Below are 18,280 nucleotides of genomic sequence, written 5' to 3'. Positions count from 1 at the left end.
GAACGTTGGTGGAAAAATAATTCCAAACGAACAAAACCTCCCAATCTGAATGCAGTGCTGTAATTCAAGTCATTCTCTGTAGAAGTCAGGTGAAAGGGGGCTAGTTTGTTAGGGGATTTTATTTTTTAAACAGTTTCTTGATACTGTATTTAAATTTCATTACGCCTGCCTTTTCAAAGTAGCACAAAAAAACCCCTGTTGAGTGTGCAGTCAGTATTGCTTCTKAATATATCCCTCCATAACTGTCTGGTTTACTGTGGACCAGGAAGTATTTTTTCCATACTTGCACAGTTTACAAGTTCAGATTGTAAACTCAGAAGTAATTAGATGTGAAATGGAAACCTGTGTGTTAATTTTTCTGTAACCATCTCCTGAAGCCAAATGAATTCAAGTATTCTTTATGTCTAAATTGTTGTCCTCATTTTGCTTCAGTTCTGCTATTACTTTTTCTCTTCAGAAGAAWTTAAAACTTTCGTAAACATTTTTTTTTTGCTACAGCCAAGGCATACTGGTGGTGGTGAATCTTCCCCATATTTTCAAGGGCTTCAGGGAACCCGTGATCATTTATTAAGTCTCATGTACATGAGACRTGATGTAGGAATCTGCCTACGTAAAACTAATACTTGTTCTTGCCCTTTCATCCTTAGAGTTGGGAAGTGTCATGATATTGTGAGACTTGGCCATTGTTTTCTGGCAAATATAGAAACCTGTTCTGGTTTTGACCGTGATATTTCCAATATCTGATCCCGTGATATTTTTCTAAGTAGATAGCTAGGTGAACAGAAGAAAGAGATGGTTTGACTTTGTAATCCTCTGAGCCTTTTATTGGTGAAAGTGTACACAGTCAAAAAACCAGTTGTCAATAGCAGTTTCTTAGCAGGCTTAAACTTAGAGCGAAACCTTGTCAATCACAGCCTCATTTCTTTCTCTGCTGTAGAAATATTAACCTAAATCAAAATGCCTAAGTTGTCAAAAAGCTACCTTTTCATGGAAGGGATGGGGGGTGGTGGTAGAAGAGGGCTGTGTCATTATGCGTGAGACTGAAGATGAGTTTTTAAAAATGAACATCCTACCTTTTTATCATGGTAACTGTTCCATAAGGGTTTTTTTTTTTTTTTTTTTTGTATTCAGCTGCCATTCAGTGAGAATACTGTAGTACTTTAATGCTTTTATGAATACTCCTGCTCTAATCTTCTCTCCCAGTGAAAGGCATGAAAGAAGAGTTTTTCTTTGCCCTATAGGGAGTCTTACAGATGAAYCCTTTCCTATTTTTTGGTGAAAGAATCTTGTGAAATTGGTGAACAAATGTTTGATTTGCATTCTTACTGATAATTTGAACTACTGATAATTCTATTAAAAAGGCTAGAATGTGTAAGAAATGGCTCCAAATACAAGGCCTTGTCCTTGGGCATTTTCTGAATAGTTTTGTCATCCTTATCCATCTTTCATACCATAGGTGAGCAGTTGTCAGTGTGTTACATTAACATTCACTAGAAGTGAAGTTATTGCTTTAGGTACTTCCTGTGTCTTTTACAAAAAGAGCAGTCTTAACAGGAAGTTGGACTTGGATAAAAATGRCTTTTACCTCTTAATTCTGAACCCATGTATCCCTGTTCTGGACAAATTTGATTACTGTCATTGTTGAGGAACTTCATTTCAGTGAAGCATTTATATTTAAATATACAAGTTTTATTTCTCTTCCTGAACTAGGTTGGACAGTATGGCAGAACATCATTCTGTAAACACTGGGGAAAGGATCCCATCCACTAGGTTAGAATTTGTAGCAAGGGAAGACAGCTTGTAAAGKACAAGGTCAGCAAATATCTAAGCTTTTCCATGAAGTTCTTTTTTGTCTTACATATGTAAGTTTCTGACATTTTTAAGTGTCAGACCAGCTGACATGATCATGTTAAAGTTGTGTTGTCGAAACCACAGGCCTTTTATTGCTGCTTGAACGACTACTAGTTTTCCTTCAGCTTTTCTGAAAATGTCAAAATCTATTCTTATTTTCTTCCATAATCTTTCTTGATTCTGATTTCTTTGGAGAGCACAATCTTCTCATAAAGATCTGAGTTAATTTTTTGTGATGGTGCACAATGACTAGAAAGGCTCTTTAGGTAAGCTAACAGGATTCTGAAAAAAGCTGAAACCAGGATCTTTAAATGAATATTTATGACTCTGGATAGTTTTGAAGCCATTAGTAATGTACATKGCGAATGACTGTTCATAAATTCTTTTTTTATCTCTCAGTGCTATATGTTCAGTTGCAGTTGTTTATTCTGAATATTTGAAATGCAAGAAAAAAGTCCCTTTAAAGAGTGGAAAAAGTGTYTCTTCTGTAGGGGGTTACTTTTGTGCTGAACTTCTTGTGAGGCCTTTGCTATTCAAATGAAGGACTGGTTTATAGAGGTTGTGGGAAGAGTTATCTGTATRAGGATGCTCATACCATAAACTGTATTGCTGAAATCTACACACAAAAAACGCTAACATTTTTTAGGGATGTAGATAAAAAGTGAAAGATGCTGATTAAAGTTCTATGAAAATTGGCTTGTTAAAGATGTTGATGAAATTTTTATGAAAATTGGCTTGTCAAAGACAAGGGATTGAAGCAGAAGAATTGGCAGGTTTTCTTGTTACAGCTGCCATCAATTTCATTGTTCACATTTGTGTGTTTAAGGTAGATCAGTAGAAACATTCCAAAATAATTTTGCATCTGGGCTCACCAAACTCCTGKAGCTTTGAAGGGCACTGTTAATCTTGATCTTGTTTTTACTTAATTAGCAGAGAATGTTTACAGTGACTTTGGTAGGTAATTCATTGTATTAACAGAGTATTTAGCACTGAGGCATACAAGATAATAATATTTCAAGTGCTGTGTTTAACTTTGGGAGTAAACATAGATGTGCCATAGATGTGCCATTTTTTGATAGTGCATTAAGTAAAATTGGTTATTAGTTAAAATTAATGATGCCTAAACATAGGTAATTTATTTCTGAAGTTTGCAAATTGATTACAAKTAATAATAATTGGAAAGATTTTAAGAAGTACATTACATGTGATTGGAACRTATAATAATGTAATAATACAGTATACTTGACATATTTCTACAGATATGCAGATTAAGAAATTTGCAAAAATAATTCTCAGGATGGGAGAAATAAAATGTGGCTATTGTTATTAATTTAGGCCATTTCTCTCTGCATCACTATGCCACGATAACTCATTGTTGCTCTACGTCAGCTGGATTCCACTCTAGCTGTGTCATTTTTACATGTTTTTAAGGACTAAAGTGAAGTGCATTAGTTCTAGACTGTGCAGTATTGAGCAGCCRCTATACCATATTTTAAGTGCATTGTAATAGTTGCTTAGAAAACTCAGTGCTCAGTGCGTTTTGAAACAGAGGTGCAGCCTGTGTGTGGATATGCCAGTTAAAAGCTGTGTACTTAAATTCTTTTTGCTTCACTATGTTTACTTATTGAGCTTAAATTCCTGTTAAGCAATAGTCTTTGTACTACAAGGTAGTTTTAATATTGATTGGTCAAGATTTTCATATACACGTGGCCAATGTCTGTGATAAGCAGCAAAAAACCCTATCAGCTAAAACAAGTGTAGTCAACACTGACCACGTAACCTTTAACTTCAGGGTTAACAAGTGTGGACTTCAGTCAACTTCATATTCTGCGTGCTTTTATCTTATTTTAGAGTGTAGTATCTCCTTTATTTGTTCTTTCAAACATTTTCAATTCCAGATTTTTATCTTTAAGTTGAACTTTTTAAGATTTACACACTAAAACAAAGGTCCTGTTTATTTTTATTTTCTTTCGGGAACYTGTTGGGGAGAAGTCGCTGGATCAGAGACAGCTCTTTTCCTACATTCTGTCAGTTACATCAGGGCCAGGAAAACTTCCTTTSAGGAAAGAACCTTCCAGAAACAAAACCACAACGGTCTCTATTATACATGTGCCCCCTCCACCCCATTTGTGCTTGCAGTTTGTGTAGCTGGTTATTTGMGACAGATGATTGTGTTCAGTAGCCACTGCAACATTTTAATATTTGTCTGGTCATAATCCATAACTGTAAACTAGGTATCTTCAATTGCATTGCCTTTCTCTTAGTCACTTATTTCCTGTTGGGATATGTGTCCTGTGTTCTACTTGTTGATAACATTAAATTACATATGTTTAGCCAAGGTAAAACAAGTAGTACTTTATTCACAGCAGCAGYAATGAATACTACTGCTATTAAGCTTCTTAGCTATAATATGTACAAACTGAAAGTTTCTTCTTTTTTTTAGTTGGTTATTGGTATGTACTGACAGTGTGATTTCTGCAGAAAGGATGTTTATCTGTTGTTTCACTGCTGTAGATTCGCAGAGATGTATGACCAGTGTCTTGTGGTATTTTTTACTTTTTTTCCCCTTCTTTCCAGGAACTAATGGGTGAAGGCGACTTTTTATTGTATCCATTTTTTTTTTTTTTGCCTAGAGCCACACGGTTATATTTCTATATTAGGAGATTGTGTACTTAGGAAAAAGTTTATTGTACAGGAATATTATGCATCCGAAATAAAGGCCTCAGAACTCTTAGGTCATATTTATGTATTTCTCATAAAATAGTGCAGAGAAAAGCTCCTCTAGAATGAMATTTTATTAAAATATGTTTTCAAAACCAGTTATTATCAGGAAGTGAGCTATTCATTCTTTGCTAGGAGTTATGCTGAACTTGAAGATCTGTTTTTGTGCCAAATCTGCTTGGTTGCATTTAATGTTCACAGTTTGAATAGCTTGAATGATTGAATTACTTGAACTTAAAATATGCCTTGTGTATATTGCAGTTCATTTTGTTGCTTTTTTAATATAGGTTCCTATTTCTGTGTTTAATAAACCAGGAGTTTCTAACTGAAAATGCCGGGACTCAAGCTGCTCAGATTTTGGCCATTTAAAGGCTTTGTCAATCTGTAAGCATTCAATTTCAACAAGTTGATTTGTGCTGAGTTGAAGGAACTGTGCAACAGGMATGTGGCTGATGTATCAATTACATTTAAATGGTAGTATTTTACTTAGATGCGAGAATAATAGTTTGAATGGCATTAGTAAAGATGAATCTTCCTTAGAAATAGTTGCCTGATGTCACATGGAAACTGAGTTTTTCATCTCCTTGGTGGAGAGATGCAGAGGACTTAGATCAGTGCTATGGTTGTTGCAGAACAAAGGAGTTTTTTGGTCATCTGGATTGAATATAACTATTCCTGTATTCAGTGSAACTTGGCAGTGCAGCCTTAATGGTTGGACTCGATGATTTTAAGGATTTTCTCCAACCTTCTTAAATGTTTCTGTGGTTCCAGAACAGCTAGGTTTCTGGTTGGTTTTTTTTTTTTTTGGTTTTATATTGTCTGGACTATGTATTTAAGGCTGTAAGTTGATTTGTAAATGAACTAATACTAACACTGTTTTAGTCATTCTCCCCGTATTTTTAAAGCTTTTTTTCCCCCAGTGTAAATACTGCTGCATGCTGTTTTCAGTGCATTTTGCATCAGGATTTTCAAATATAGTGAAAGCCAAACTAGCTCATAAAATAGCTACTTGTCAATAAAACTCTAGTTTAACAGCAGTTTCTCAGCAGTAGTTATTAGTCAGGTTGCGAGGTCTCCTCCTCCAACATCCCTTGACCTCCACACAGTTTTCAGCAATTTTGTTGTAAGTTCTGTGTAGGGAAGGATATTTCAGGTTGTTGCTGCTTAGGCATAGACTCTTTCTACCAAAAGACCATGTTATTCCTCTAGTGTCTTGTTCGCCTTGACTTAGCTTTTAACCTTTATGGACTCTGATTCTGCTAATAAAATTTGTTAGAGAATGAAATATTTGTTTTAACAGTAGATAAATTCACCTTTCAATGGCCCTGAACAAGTTGTGTTCCCATGTTGTAAATGTGGTTTTCTATTCCCAAGTGCCATTTAATGATGCATCTTTAGCTGAGAAGTACCATTTATAATGACAAAGAAGAGACTACAGTTAAAGAGAGAGGTTTCATACAGTGCCAAAATCTCTCAATAACTCTTCTAAAAGCTAAATTTAATTTGTTCCACAAATGTCTTGAAAAGTTCACTTGTGTATGTGCATGCATATTTAGTGTATGATACACACTTCATTACTGCCATTACTGAAACAGTAAATTACTGTTAGCCTATGGTGAATGGATAATCAAAAGTAGAAAAAGTGCATATTCTCTTTGCTTTTAACAGCTGATGTGTTAATTTCTTCCATCTTCCAAAATCCAGCATTAAATGTTTTGGCATATATTTTACTTTAAGAAGGTGGGCTCAATTTTTTAAAGAATGTTACCAGCTCAGCTTTCRTTGTAGAAGAGCTGTTTCTTCCAATAAGTAATAAAAAGCTTTTGTCATGCTTACTTGCCCTACTGCTAAAAACCTTTTTTTGGCAATCGCATATCATTGTGAATGCTTGTTGCCAGTTGCCCCATCCTGTCCTTCTTGCCCACCATTTTTCTGATTGCCATACATTGTTTGGTGCCTAATTCTGTACTAAATTGTATTTGTCTGCTTTTTTTACATAAACATTTTGCACAGGCACTTGTCTACATAGCTTCCTTGTACAGTAAGTAAAAAGGTTTAAAGAATAGTGTAGTAGAAGTTTAAGATAATGTAAAAGTAGAATTGTGTGAGAGACTTGTATAAATGAGTTAAGTTAAAGCTGTTAATTGCTCTGTAGAAAAAGATATATATATTTATATCTTTTAAGCTTGTTCTTTAAACCTACTGCAGCAAAAGTTGAAAAACTGTAAAATGCCAGTATTAGGCAGCAATGCTAATAGATACAAAGTCAATTGGGTAATACAGTAGTTACTAAATTATTTTGTTAAATAGTTATTAAAGGAACATTTTATAKACATGTATTTGAGTGATTGTATATTGGCCAGTGGTACTTTTACTAGAAATACTTGGATTACCTAAAGCATAATTCAAATAAGAGCTTTAATTTAAAAAAYAGTAAATTCTTGGGCATTATGCTGTGGAAAAGTTAATATGTCAAATTTTTGAAAACCACACAAAAGACAAAACAGCTCCGTCAGTACTGATCTGAGCAGTGGTGGTGTATATTTTTCTTGTGATGTAATAAAACAAGAGGTTTCTTAATTTCCAGGAATCCTTTAGGTTAAAAACTTACTTTAACTTTCTCGTTTCTCATTGCAAATGTTTCACATTTTTTTGAAACTTATAGTGAATCGAAATTATTCAGAAAGCTGAAGTATGATGGACATTGGACATGTACTTTCCGTGTGACCGTAATTCTTTTAGCCTTTGCAAGTTTGTTTTTTATGTTTTGTTTATAATGCACTGTCCAGCCTATCACACTTCACCTTGTTTCTTCTAGGTTTTTTTTTTTATTTTTGTAGAAATTTAAATTGAGAACTAGGGAAGACTGTTGTGTGATGAGCTTCAGGTGAAAAGTAAAAGTACTTTTCCACAAACTTTGACTGTCTTTGAGATAAAATATTTTAATGTATAATTTTGAAGTGGAGAAATCTGGCTACCCGGAAGCTCACTCTCACCATGTTTGCCAGAATGGTACAGGTTAGCATCCTGTGTAGATTTCAGATCCTAGTTTAGTGTGTATTTTTAAAATTTTGCTCTTCTATGTTCCACCAAAATTGGTCTTTCTGTGCAGCAGACCAAAATAAAATACATACTATCACATGGATTCTAGCACTGTCAGTTGGAGATACTGCTAGCTGAATTTTGACCAGTTTCAGATGTTGTTAGGTTTTTCTTGTTTTCTCTGCTGTAGTAGGGTGGAAAATACTTCGTGTTCTGCATTGGAAGAACTTTTAAAAAGCTTAATAGTAGGAATTTTTTTGGAGTAGGGGGGAAAGTGATGGTGTAGGGTGTGGGTATGGAATTATTGTATTATGTGTCTCTAAGGCATACTGTTTTTACCTAATAGAATATTTCAAATTTTATATTTTCTAAATATCTTCCTTTTTCTTTTTGTAGAAAAAASGAAGTCTTATCATTTGTTTCACCAGTATCTAAATGCATGCTGATTTCCATCCCTGATTAATTCATTAATATCAATAAGTTATGACRCTGTTGTTCATTAGCTCTTGACTCTGATGTTTACTCCAGTGACATACTTTAAACCAAAGTAAATAATATTTTTCTGGACTTCTTTCAAAAGCAAGACTTCTTCCATCCAACTAGCTAGCTGCGTATTAAGCGAAAGGAGCTCAAATTGGAGTTTTGCTGTAATTCTGTACAAGAATTCTGGTCAATATTCTAAATAGTGTCTTTCTGGTGCTTTGTGCATTGATGCTAATACTTCTGTGATTCTWTTAGGGAAATTTGTCTGGTTCTTTCCCCACCCCCCATCTGTGTTGGCTGCATTGTGTTAATTAGTTGGTTTTTMCTTTTCTGTGAATGAGCTCATAGTTTGTAATGGACATTTTTCTACTTTATCCTTAAATGGTTGTTTTCATCCCACAAAAAGTCCCACAAACCACAAAAGGTTTCAACCTTCTGTGATGTCAGTCCTTTGGCTCATCCCCTTTCKCCACTCTGATCTTTCCCAGTATTAATGATTTTCCTGTCCTGCTTTTGTTGCTTTTCTACTTTTTGTGTCCAGCTCCTTGGTGCAAGCATTGGTATCTAGTAAGGGTTCACTACTGTTTTATTTCTTTCAAAAAAATTCTGGGTAACCAGTAATTGTTCTTTTTTAAAATACGTTTCAGTTCTTATGTGAGCCCTTGTTAGATGCAATTAATATTCTTACATGGTATTATATGAGATGCTTCACTGAGGTCTTTTTCAGAGGACTAAGTCTTGAACAGTCCACCTTTCATGAAACTAGTATTTGTCTCTGTAGAATTTGTTCTGAACCCTTGCATTCAACTTAAACCAAATGAGGAGATGGCTCACTTAAAATTAATTTCATGTTTATGATTGAAAGCATTTTTTAATAAAGCACTAATAATATCAGTAAACTTTTCAAATAGAGTCTGAATATGTCTTTCAGCCAATGGTAATGACAACAAGAAATTCAAAGGTGATGATAAAATGGATGGGGCTCCTTCTCGTGTTCTTCATATCAGGAAATTGCCTGGGGAAGTGACAGAAACAGAAGTTATTGCTTTAGGTTTACCTTTTGGTAAAGTAACCAACATCCTGATGCTGAAAGGGAAAAACCAGGTAATTTGTTGCTTTCCATTTTTAATATGCTTACTGTCTGATTTCAAAATATGTTGTTAAAATGCTATTGAAGGAAGTCATGAAGCAGTAAGTATTAAAGAAAAAAAAGCTTTTCTTCTGTTATATTTTAATGAATTTACACCATCTTAGTAAATTTTGGGGGAAATGAGATGGTTGGCAGCTGTGTAAAGCAAAAATTTTGCTGTAGGAGTAGTATTTATTCCTGCATCTTCACAGAGGAATTTTTTGAGATTAAGTAGCTTAGCAAATAAATTTGGTATGTGTAGAATGACATTTTTTGAAGACTGATACTTGTTAAAATGTGTTATCAAACCCTTTGTTTTCTTATATGTTGCTAAGATGAAGATTATCTGCTTAGTAAATACTGAAAATTAACTGTTTTAATTACAGGCGTTTTTGGAGCTTGCTACAGAAGAAGCAGCTATCACTATGGTTAATTACTACTCTGCTGTGACACCTCATCTTCGTAACCAACCCATTTATATCCAGTATTCCAATCATAARGAGCTAAAGACTGATAACACACTGAACCAGGTATGTTTAATGTTCAGTAGTATTACAGATATAGACAGTAGAAGATGAAGCATGGCTTGTGCTCTTGGCTCATGTGCCATGTGTTTGAATCATTTGGTTTTGTCCGCATTCTAACACTACTGTAGTCTTACCTATGATCATTCCATTTTTTGACGCTGAAAGGGATTTGCTTTCTGTGTGATCTCTCCATTATGATAAATTTTCTTAATGTTTCTCTAAAGTCAAAAGGAAAAGATTCTGAGGTGTGTTTTGAATAGTTATTTTAAAGGTTCAAACAACTTTAAAGTTGTTGTCTTAGTTTATATACTGTAGGATGRTAAAATTAACTTGCATGTTCTGACACCTGAAATTCCAATGCCAGTTTGAATTTCCTTGGTGATAATGGCTAGTGCCAATGCCTATGTTTCAGTGCTTTGAATAATCACTCTGGTAACCCTGGTAAACTCAGCTTTATGTGATCTGCTTTTTCTGGAGAATAAYACCATAATGATCACTCTAGACACAAATGTACTTAATAATAAAAAATCATTTCGGTCTTGCCTCTCCAGGACCTATTTCACAATAAATACAATTAGCTATGTCTGTTTTCARTAAACAGAAGAATTAGCAAAAGTAATGTGGTGACAAATTCATACAAACTATAGAGAGATAAGAGACTCGAACCTGCCTCAAGTCTGATGGTTGTTTTAAGATTAATTTCTTAGGTTGCATTTTTGATGATACAAAAAACAGCACAAATGCCAAGTTAGTTTCTGTTAGCTGTGTTCTCTTGTAGGACATGTAAATAATAAAGTTATAGCTGTTGCCTCTGAAAGCAATTTCAGGGTAATCTATTGAAAGACATTTTGGCTCAGATCAAGTATAGTGTTGATTTTTTTTTTTCCTGTTGGTTTTTTCTAAAAATTCTCATTCCTTAGAATCTTTTTTTTTTCTTGTTTTAAATTGAGGTTCCCAACCCACCCAAATGTCAGTTACACAGAAGAATTAAATACCTTACTTTACTTTTGAAAAGTAGAGTAGGGGATGAATTCTGTCTTTACTTACAATGGATGGACATACTCCCTTAAGAAGTGCTGTCTTACGTTGTCCTCTGGTTTCTTCTGATACTAATTTTGACTTCATGTGTTCACCTTTTTAACCTGTAGGATGTGCTGATTTTTCAGCAGTTTTTATGCCACCATGTATAGTAATACTCTGTCTTAACTCATAAGTCTTTCAGAGCTTAATTTAATTTAGAACTAAATAATATAAGTAAGTACTTAGCAGTAAGTATTCTATAAATACTATYTCATGAGGCATTCTGTAAAACAAAGATTGTTGGATATTCTTTTTTCTGTTAGAAAAAATAAAGACAACTCAGGTATTGCTTATATTCTGGCATTTTTTTTAGGATACTCAAAACTTCGCTTTCAAATCAGATTAAAAATTTTTCTCATCAACCCAMATTCCTTAGAAACTTTTTTTTCTGGATGTTCTGTTAGGAAGATGTGGAAATATTAGAGTATTAGTATGTATAACTGGAAAGATAGGATAAAAAGATTGGAGAAATGTGTAAGTATCTTAGTTAAAAGGAAGACAGGAAAAAGAAAAATGAACCAAGAGGTCCTTTAAACAGCCTGGTCTGGGCTGGAAAGTTTCCATTGAGCTGTGACATTCTGAACTGCTTGGTAATAGTAGCTTCAGAAATTAATTTTACTTACATGCTCAGAATGAGCTGGTTCTGAATAAACAGATTGGAAAGAGACCATTGGAAATAGATTGGATTCTGAATAAACAGATTGGAAAGAGACTYGTTCAGTTTTATAATTCTATGGGAATCCTTTTCCTGTAAGACATCAAAACACTGAGAAGAGCATTTGAACTTGGATATAAAACAAATATCTCTTACTTTGTTTAGTGCATTATCAAGACTCAGGGAAATTGGGAATACAATGATATCTAACTGTGGTTTGTTTTAATCACCAGCCTATCATAAATGCATGGGTTTAGTCCTTCTGCACAGGCACTGCACCATTTAGAAATAAATGTACTTTGGGTGGTGTAAGTGATCTTTTGAAGTTAATTTCAGTTTTGCAAAAATARGAAAGTGGTGTTACATATTAAATGTCTTCAAATTGGGTACTTATATATGATGCTAGATGTTATTTAGAATTTGTTTGACAAAATACTCACTCATAAGAATTTTAATATTTACCACTGTTTAGTCCTGTATTCCTTCATGTATTCACATTAGTTTYAATGGAATGAAATATGATGTATAAGCATAGATAGATAGTGCTGACAAGGGTCATATGTTAAAATTGACTTTACAAGTTGTAGTTCATTTGGTTATACTTTAAAGTCTAAAGTTTTAACTTTTCCAGTCACTTTGAAGATTGACTTTTAATTAGTATTTGCTTCTTCTGTGCCTATAGAAAGGGTAGGAAATAATTATGCAACTCAGCCAAATATCTGGCTATCTTGAAAGTTGTGTGTTCGTACATTAGGGAAAAGAAGTGCAATCAAGACATTTTTACAGAGTTACAGTAATTAATGTTAAATGTAGAGGTAAATTTTGTGTTCCCAACTGGTGTTCACCAGGTCTTTTTTTTTTTCCCCCACTTTCCTTATTCATTGATTCGTTTCAGTATGAGGAGTATCATGTAAGTTGTGAGACATGAAATTGTGTAGTAGCTCTAATACCTTTAAACTATGCAGTATGCATTAATATGGTGGTTATTATTTTTACCTGGCATGCTCACYTGTCTCTCTTGTTTTTGTATTGTTTTGCTTCATAAGGCTACTGTAATGAAAGTATTAAATGGAACCCCTTTTTTCTGCACTTTTTCTTTCTCAGAAAAAGACATCTAATCTTTCTGATACTGTCAGTTTTGGCAGTGGAAGTAGTTACATAGATGTGTGTTCTTGTGATATCATCATGTGGTTACCTTTGAATTTCTAARATCCTGCTTGTGTTTAAAAACAAAAAAAATCCCCATATATGGAGAGGATTTTGTTTTTCTTTTTACAAAAGAGGGTGGATAACAGACACCAGTTTGATTTCCTCTCTGGATACTACTTTCTGATATTTGTTAGTCTTGTGTACTTTTTAATTGTATTAAAACTGAGAAGTTTGGAAGTGCTAGAATTTTCCCTTCCTATCAGAGCCTTCTACATAATGAATATGGCAGTGAAATGTTAACTGAGATAGTCTTTTGATCAGTAAGATAAATATTTCTGTAGGGTTGGGGGTTTTTATTTGTTGGTTTGTTGTGTAGTTTTATTTCCTGTAAAGGAGAGTCTTGAAACCTACAAAATCCTCACTTTCTTTATCCTTACTAGTAGAACAATAAGCTTGCTACTAGAAAGATTGATATTGGTGCCGTTTGAAGCCCCTCCTTAATGTGACATAAGGATTAATTGATGTTTTCGTTTTTGTTGTCTTTTCTCACAGAGTCAGACTGCATTGCACTTAACGTTGTGTTATGTCTGTAGCTCTGAGTTTTAAATAAGTGGACTATTTCGTGTTTCTGGAGATAACTATTTTAATATATCTAATTAATTTCARACTATTTTCTTGAAATATTAAGAAAAGCCCTCTTCTGTCCTTTATWTTTTTTAAGCGGGCCCAAGCTGTTCTTCAGGCAGTGACTGCTGTGCAGGCAACAAACGCTCCCATTAGTGGGACCACTGTYAGTGAGAGTGCAGTGACTCCAGCTCAGAGTCCAGTACTTAGAATAATTATTGACAACATGTACTATCCAGTAACCCTGGATGTTCTTCATCAGGTGAGTTGAATTTCATTGTAACTTGAGCTATGTTTGAGAGAAACAGATGTGTTAAACTTTACAATGTTTTTGGCAGATATTCTCTAAATTTGGTGCTGTATTGAAGATAATCACATTCACAAAGAACAACCAGTTTCAAGCTTTACTGCAGTTTGGTGATCCAGTAAACGCACAGCAAGCAAAACAAGTAAGTATAGTCCTCTTTTAAGGTTAGAGGTTTTCCTGTATTCTCAACATTTGTAAAATGTTAATCTAACAGAGTACTGCCATAACAATTTGTCATTCTCCTCCACCACTTGTGTGAAATTTTTGAGATTAAAAATAATAAAATAAGTGGAAGTTACTATAGATGTTGTTATACCATGTGAAATCCATGTTTAATGATGATAGCATGTTTATGGATACTGTGTCTACACTATTTTAGACATTTCGTATGAGCAAATATTATAATAAGACTGCACAGAGATTAAATAATGTGCAAGTCTGCAATAGTAAAAATGTCAGCCAGAAGTAAGAATGTAGGATGTCTTGGTGATGCATAATTAATTCACCATAAGCAGCAAATTTAGTAACCCTATTGGATTGTTGTTGGCAGGTACTTTTAAGCATCCATGCAAAGATGTAATCTGTGGATTAGTTACAGATTTGTGAAAGGATTAAATTATAGTATCCTAAAAAAAAAAAAAAWCTAAACTTATTTGTAACCATAAATGSCCAGAAGAGAGAGTGCAGTACACTCATGTGACCAGACTGTGAAGAAGCTTTGCAGCAATGATGGGTGAGGAGGATCTTGCTTTTGTTTTATAGGAGACTCTCCTATCCTGGGTAGGAGAGGCAAGAACAGGTAACTGGTTTTATTCATTATAGCAGGAGAGAGCCTATGGATAAATTATGGCAAAGATCAACAGCATGTCATCTAGACCAGATGGTTTGAATTAATTGAATGGGATATGTTCACATTTATGGCAGTAGGAAAGTTGAACCAAAGGGGAAGGTGAGATTTTTATTATTATTATTACTATTCTAATTTTCAAGAGATAAATGGAATTAATTTATATTTTCAAACCTTCRCATGCAGTCTGAGTTTGAGGAAGGCTGATTAAAATTGATGTGCTGGTTAAGTGTTGCTTGGCAGCATAGAAAGTGCTTATTGCCTGTAGATGACAGACTAGCTGAGAACGTCATGAAAGTGAAAAGCTCACACCTCAGGCTAAGTTGGCAAATTTTCCTCTTAGTAAAGGAAAGACAAAAATGGGCTTAATTTTCTGTTGTAAAGAATGAGGACTRTATTGAAATAAAGACTTCATTAAGTGGTGGAGGATGGTCATTTTTGTCTGTATCACCAAATGAAATACTGGGCATTGAGTAAAAAGCTGAGATAGGCCAAGATGGAGAATTACAAAAAATGAGACGTGTTTTCAAAAAGCAGAGTGTAATGTTTCATGCTACTGAGGAAAACAAAGAWGAGAGAAGAGACAAGATGATTTGCAGCTTGATTTATGGTGGTCCACTTCAAGTTCAAAGTTGAAACAGTATCAAATATTGGAGTCAAATATCAAATCTCAGAGTAAAGAGAGATGCAAATATATACTTATGTACTATGCATAAATAATCTATGCATAAATACACAAAATGTTAAGAGTAGTACCAACTGCAATTATTGAAGGATGCTAAATTGGAAGGTTTGATTTCCCCACTACCCTCACAAACTAAATAGAGTCAAATACAGTTCTTATGGTTAAGCCACTGTGATAAAACATGAAGTACCACCAGAATCAAAGTACTTAAAGGAAAGCAGCAGTCAGGTGATAGGAAAAAAAAACCCTTCAGTTTAAATATATCTGGAGAAGCAAGATGATGTGGTAGCTACAATTAGGTTGCATGGAGTTCAATATCAAACACAGGGTAAAAGAGTAAAGTTTTCAGTTTATTTTCCATCTGTGTTACTGCAGAAGATAATGGGGAAATTTAATTTTCTGGTGGTCCTCTTCACAGGAAATCAAAATGTGGCCTTAATAGAAACTGATGACTTATTAAGGAAGTTAAAGAACAATTTGAAAAACTCAAGTAATAAAAGTACCAAGGAGAGATGCKATGCATTTGTGGGTTCTGAGAAAGCAGTGACACTGACAAGAATGTACAATATGTAGCCTCCAGCCCTGTGGGATCACTTTTGCTATTTGAATGAGCAGCTACTGAAAAATCTCATTCCTGCTCCACTTGTTTTGTAAGAAACTCATTTCCTGTAAAAGTAGATAGGGGCTGCGCTGATACTTGTTTCATCAGCACCCTCAGGTTGGATCATTATAGGTTCTTTACACTGGCAAGTAAGGGTGAAGTCTGGGAACTTCAGGTTCTGTATAATGCAACTGTCTAGTGAGGGGTGGAGAAAGTAAATGAGGATMGGCAAGAGTAGAGCACACTGAACTGCCGTGCTTCTGGTAATGAAGGTTTTGTCTGGAGATGTCTGTGTGCATGTGGAGGTATTCTACATGTTAAAAATAGCTCATTTTCATTGTAAATGATGAGTACTTTTAGCATAAGTAGCAGACTTAAATATTTGAACACCAGTAGTTTGGTATACCACGGAGAGATGAGAGTGCCAGTGTTTCTGTCTGAGAAGCTGGCTAATTCARCGTGTTGCCTTTGTGTAAATGTACTGGAAATATTCTTGCAAATTATGTATATTAACAGGTATTAATGACTCATCTATAGAGAATTAACTGAGGCACGTATGTAGTGCATGTCAGTCRTCTTGACCCAGCACAGCTTAAAAATATCACTAGAGGTTCTTTTACAGTTGGCCAATTGATCCTTCCTTGGCCCACAGGTGATTCAGAGATTCCAGTGAGATTTGACTGCACTCAAGCTGTCATCTTTCCAGTTGTTTTGACTCGCAACTTCAGGGTAGCTCTGCAGTGGGAACAATCTGCAAAAGATCTCTGCTAGTCTGCATTGCCCTAAAATCTATAATAGGAACTTGAGGTAGTCATTGCAGAATGGAAGAAAGGACATCTCCAGATAGGATACAGAGCTTCATACCTATTATCTGCTATTACTGTGTTAGGTGTTTTTGGACATCTTTAATTCTAAAGAGCACACTTTATGCTCAGAAATGGTAAATARTGCCAGATTGCCTTGTATCAGAAAGCCCGGGAAATGCAGCTACAGGTCCTTTGATCAAGGAACTGCTCATCAAAATATGTTAATTTTTGATAACAGAATRTATTTACATACACCTTTTTAGCCACAGAGACTTCTTTTATCCAAGACACTTGTCTCAAATTAATTTCATTCAGATGCATATCTGTAGGATGCACTTGGGGCACATGTCTCCCAAGAGATATTTACCATGTGACCTTCAGTTACTTTGAGGTACTTGAACTGGAGTATGTTTTGTGAGTATTGTTTCCTTGGGTTTTGGGGGTTTCTTATGCCTTTAGCTCTTACGCTCTTCTGAAGATCTTGTTTTTAGTTTTTTGGATTTGCTGTCACAAGCAAAATAAAGACTAGTATTCACATTTGTAGAATGGTCTCATAATACTTGATCTTGGTTTGGCCATTTGTGGTGTGGTATTCACATGTGAATGTTTGTATAAATGCTTGAAATAGAAGTTTCTTAGCAGTAACTAGACTTCTTGGAGATGTTCTTGGTATATATTCACTAGCAGTATGGCTGGTCTCGTTTTTTCAGGATGTCTGTGAGAGGAACAGGATTTTAGAGTTTATTGCACATTGTTTTATAAGGAGCTCAGGACACACATTCACAGTTGTGATTTTACATGGGAACAATTAATCTTGAAAAAAAATGCTAGTTGGTGAGATTCTTTCTTGACTTGTTAAAGGTGTATGATGCTGCTGGTTAGAGGTGGTTGGGGTGAGGTGGTTTTTTTTTGGTGCTTGATGCCTTTTCTGGAGTTTGACAGCAGTGCTCATTAAGAGTGCACCTCCTTCRTTTCTGGTTCAGGATGTTCTTTCAGCCTATCTGTGTCCCATCTACAAGGGATTTCTCTTCTGCAGTTCATTTTATTGTACTTTTGGTCACTTYGAGTTTATCAGAATGAGGAGGTTTTGCTGTTTCAGTAGAAGTTTTAGTTACTTATATAGCTCCCTTTAAACATTGACTACTCTGGCAACTACAAATTCAGATACATCTTTGTTTGCTGCTTTTAAGTCTAAAATATTTTCATCAACTTAACAGCCTCCTGCCAGCCACAAGTCAGTGTATTTACAGGCTCCACATGGAGGTGTAGTGTGAATCTTGATGGGCCCTGTGATTYGGACAAAGCTGAAGAATACAGCCTTTCAGTCCCATTTGTACCTGTTTTCTTCATTATGTGGAAGGGTATTCCCTTGATGGGCACTGGCATTGTACTTTACAATAATAAGTAAGCTCTGGCTGTGTAAATTGGTTCTTCTTCAAGTCCGTATCTTAGAGGATATTAGAAGTTCGGAAATTCTGATCTGTGTCGAAAGGGATGACTGATTCTCAGTATGAACTTTTTTAGGTGTAAGTGTTCAAGTGATAYTCTCTTCCCAAATACCAACATTAGGAGTCTTGCATTCTGTTTTGTCACGGTGTATAAAAGAGCTAGCAAATTCTGTATGCTGTAATGGTGGTGCCCACCACCACCCCAACAATACAGAATTAATCCTCAGCTTGTGTTCTGTGAATAAGTACAGTAGATTTTGCTTTGCCTAGTAATGTATAAAGCTTTTTTTAAGCTGAGTTTCAAGCATAGGAGTTTCTCTTTAAT

At 34.9% G+C, this 18,280-nt stretch overlaps 1 protein-coding gene across 5 annotated transcripts in view; it reads left to right on the top strand.

Moving 5' to 3' along the window:
• PTBP2 (polypyrimidine tract binding protein 2) overlaps positions 1–18,280 on the top strand; it is a 46,751-nt gene that overhangs the window by 15,787 nt on the left and 12,684 nt on the right. For all 5 annotated transcript variants that reach the window (XM_057373414.1, XM_057373406.1, XM_057373396.1 and 2 more), the window contains 4 exons: positions 9,029–9,201; positions 9,613–9,756; positions 13,359–13,523; positions 13,600–13,710. In XM_057373414.1, coding sequence (XP_057229397.1) covers positions 9,070–9,201; positions 9,613–9,756; positions 13,359–13,523; positions 13,600–13,710 — 552 coding nt within the window. In that variant the 5' untranslated portion in view covers positions 9,029–9,069. The remainder of the gene's footprint in view (positions 1–9,028; positions 9,202–9,612; positions 9,757–13,358; positions 13,524–13,599; positions 13,711–18,280) is intronic.

The sequence above is a fragment of the Malurus melanocephalus genome, unplaced genomic scaffold (genome assembly GCF_030028575.1).
Source record: "Malurus melanocephalus ecotype Western Australia unplaced genomic scaffold, MMel_1.1 scaffold_8, whole genome shotgun sequence".
Classification (NCBI taxonomy): domain Eukaryota; kingdom Metazoa; phylum Chordata; class Aves; order Passeriformes; family Maluridae; genus Malurus; species Malurus melanocephalus.
This window is presented reverse-complemented; position numbering and strand designations above follow the sequence as displayed.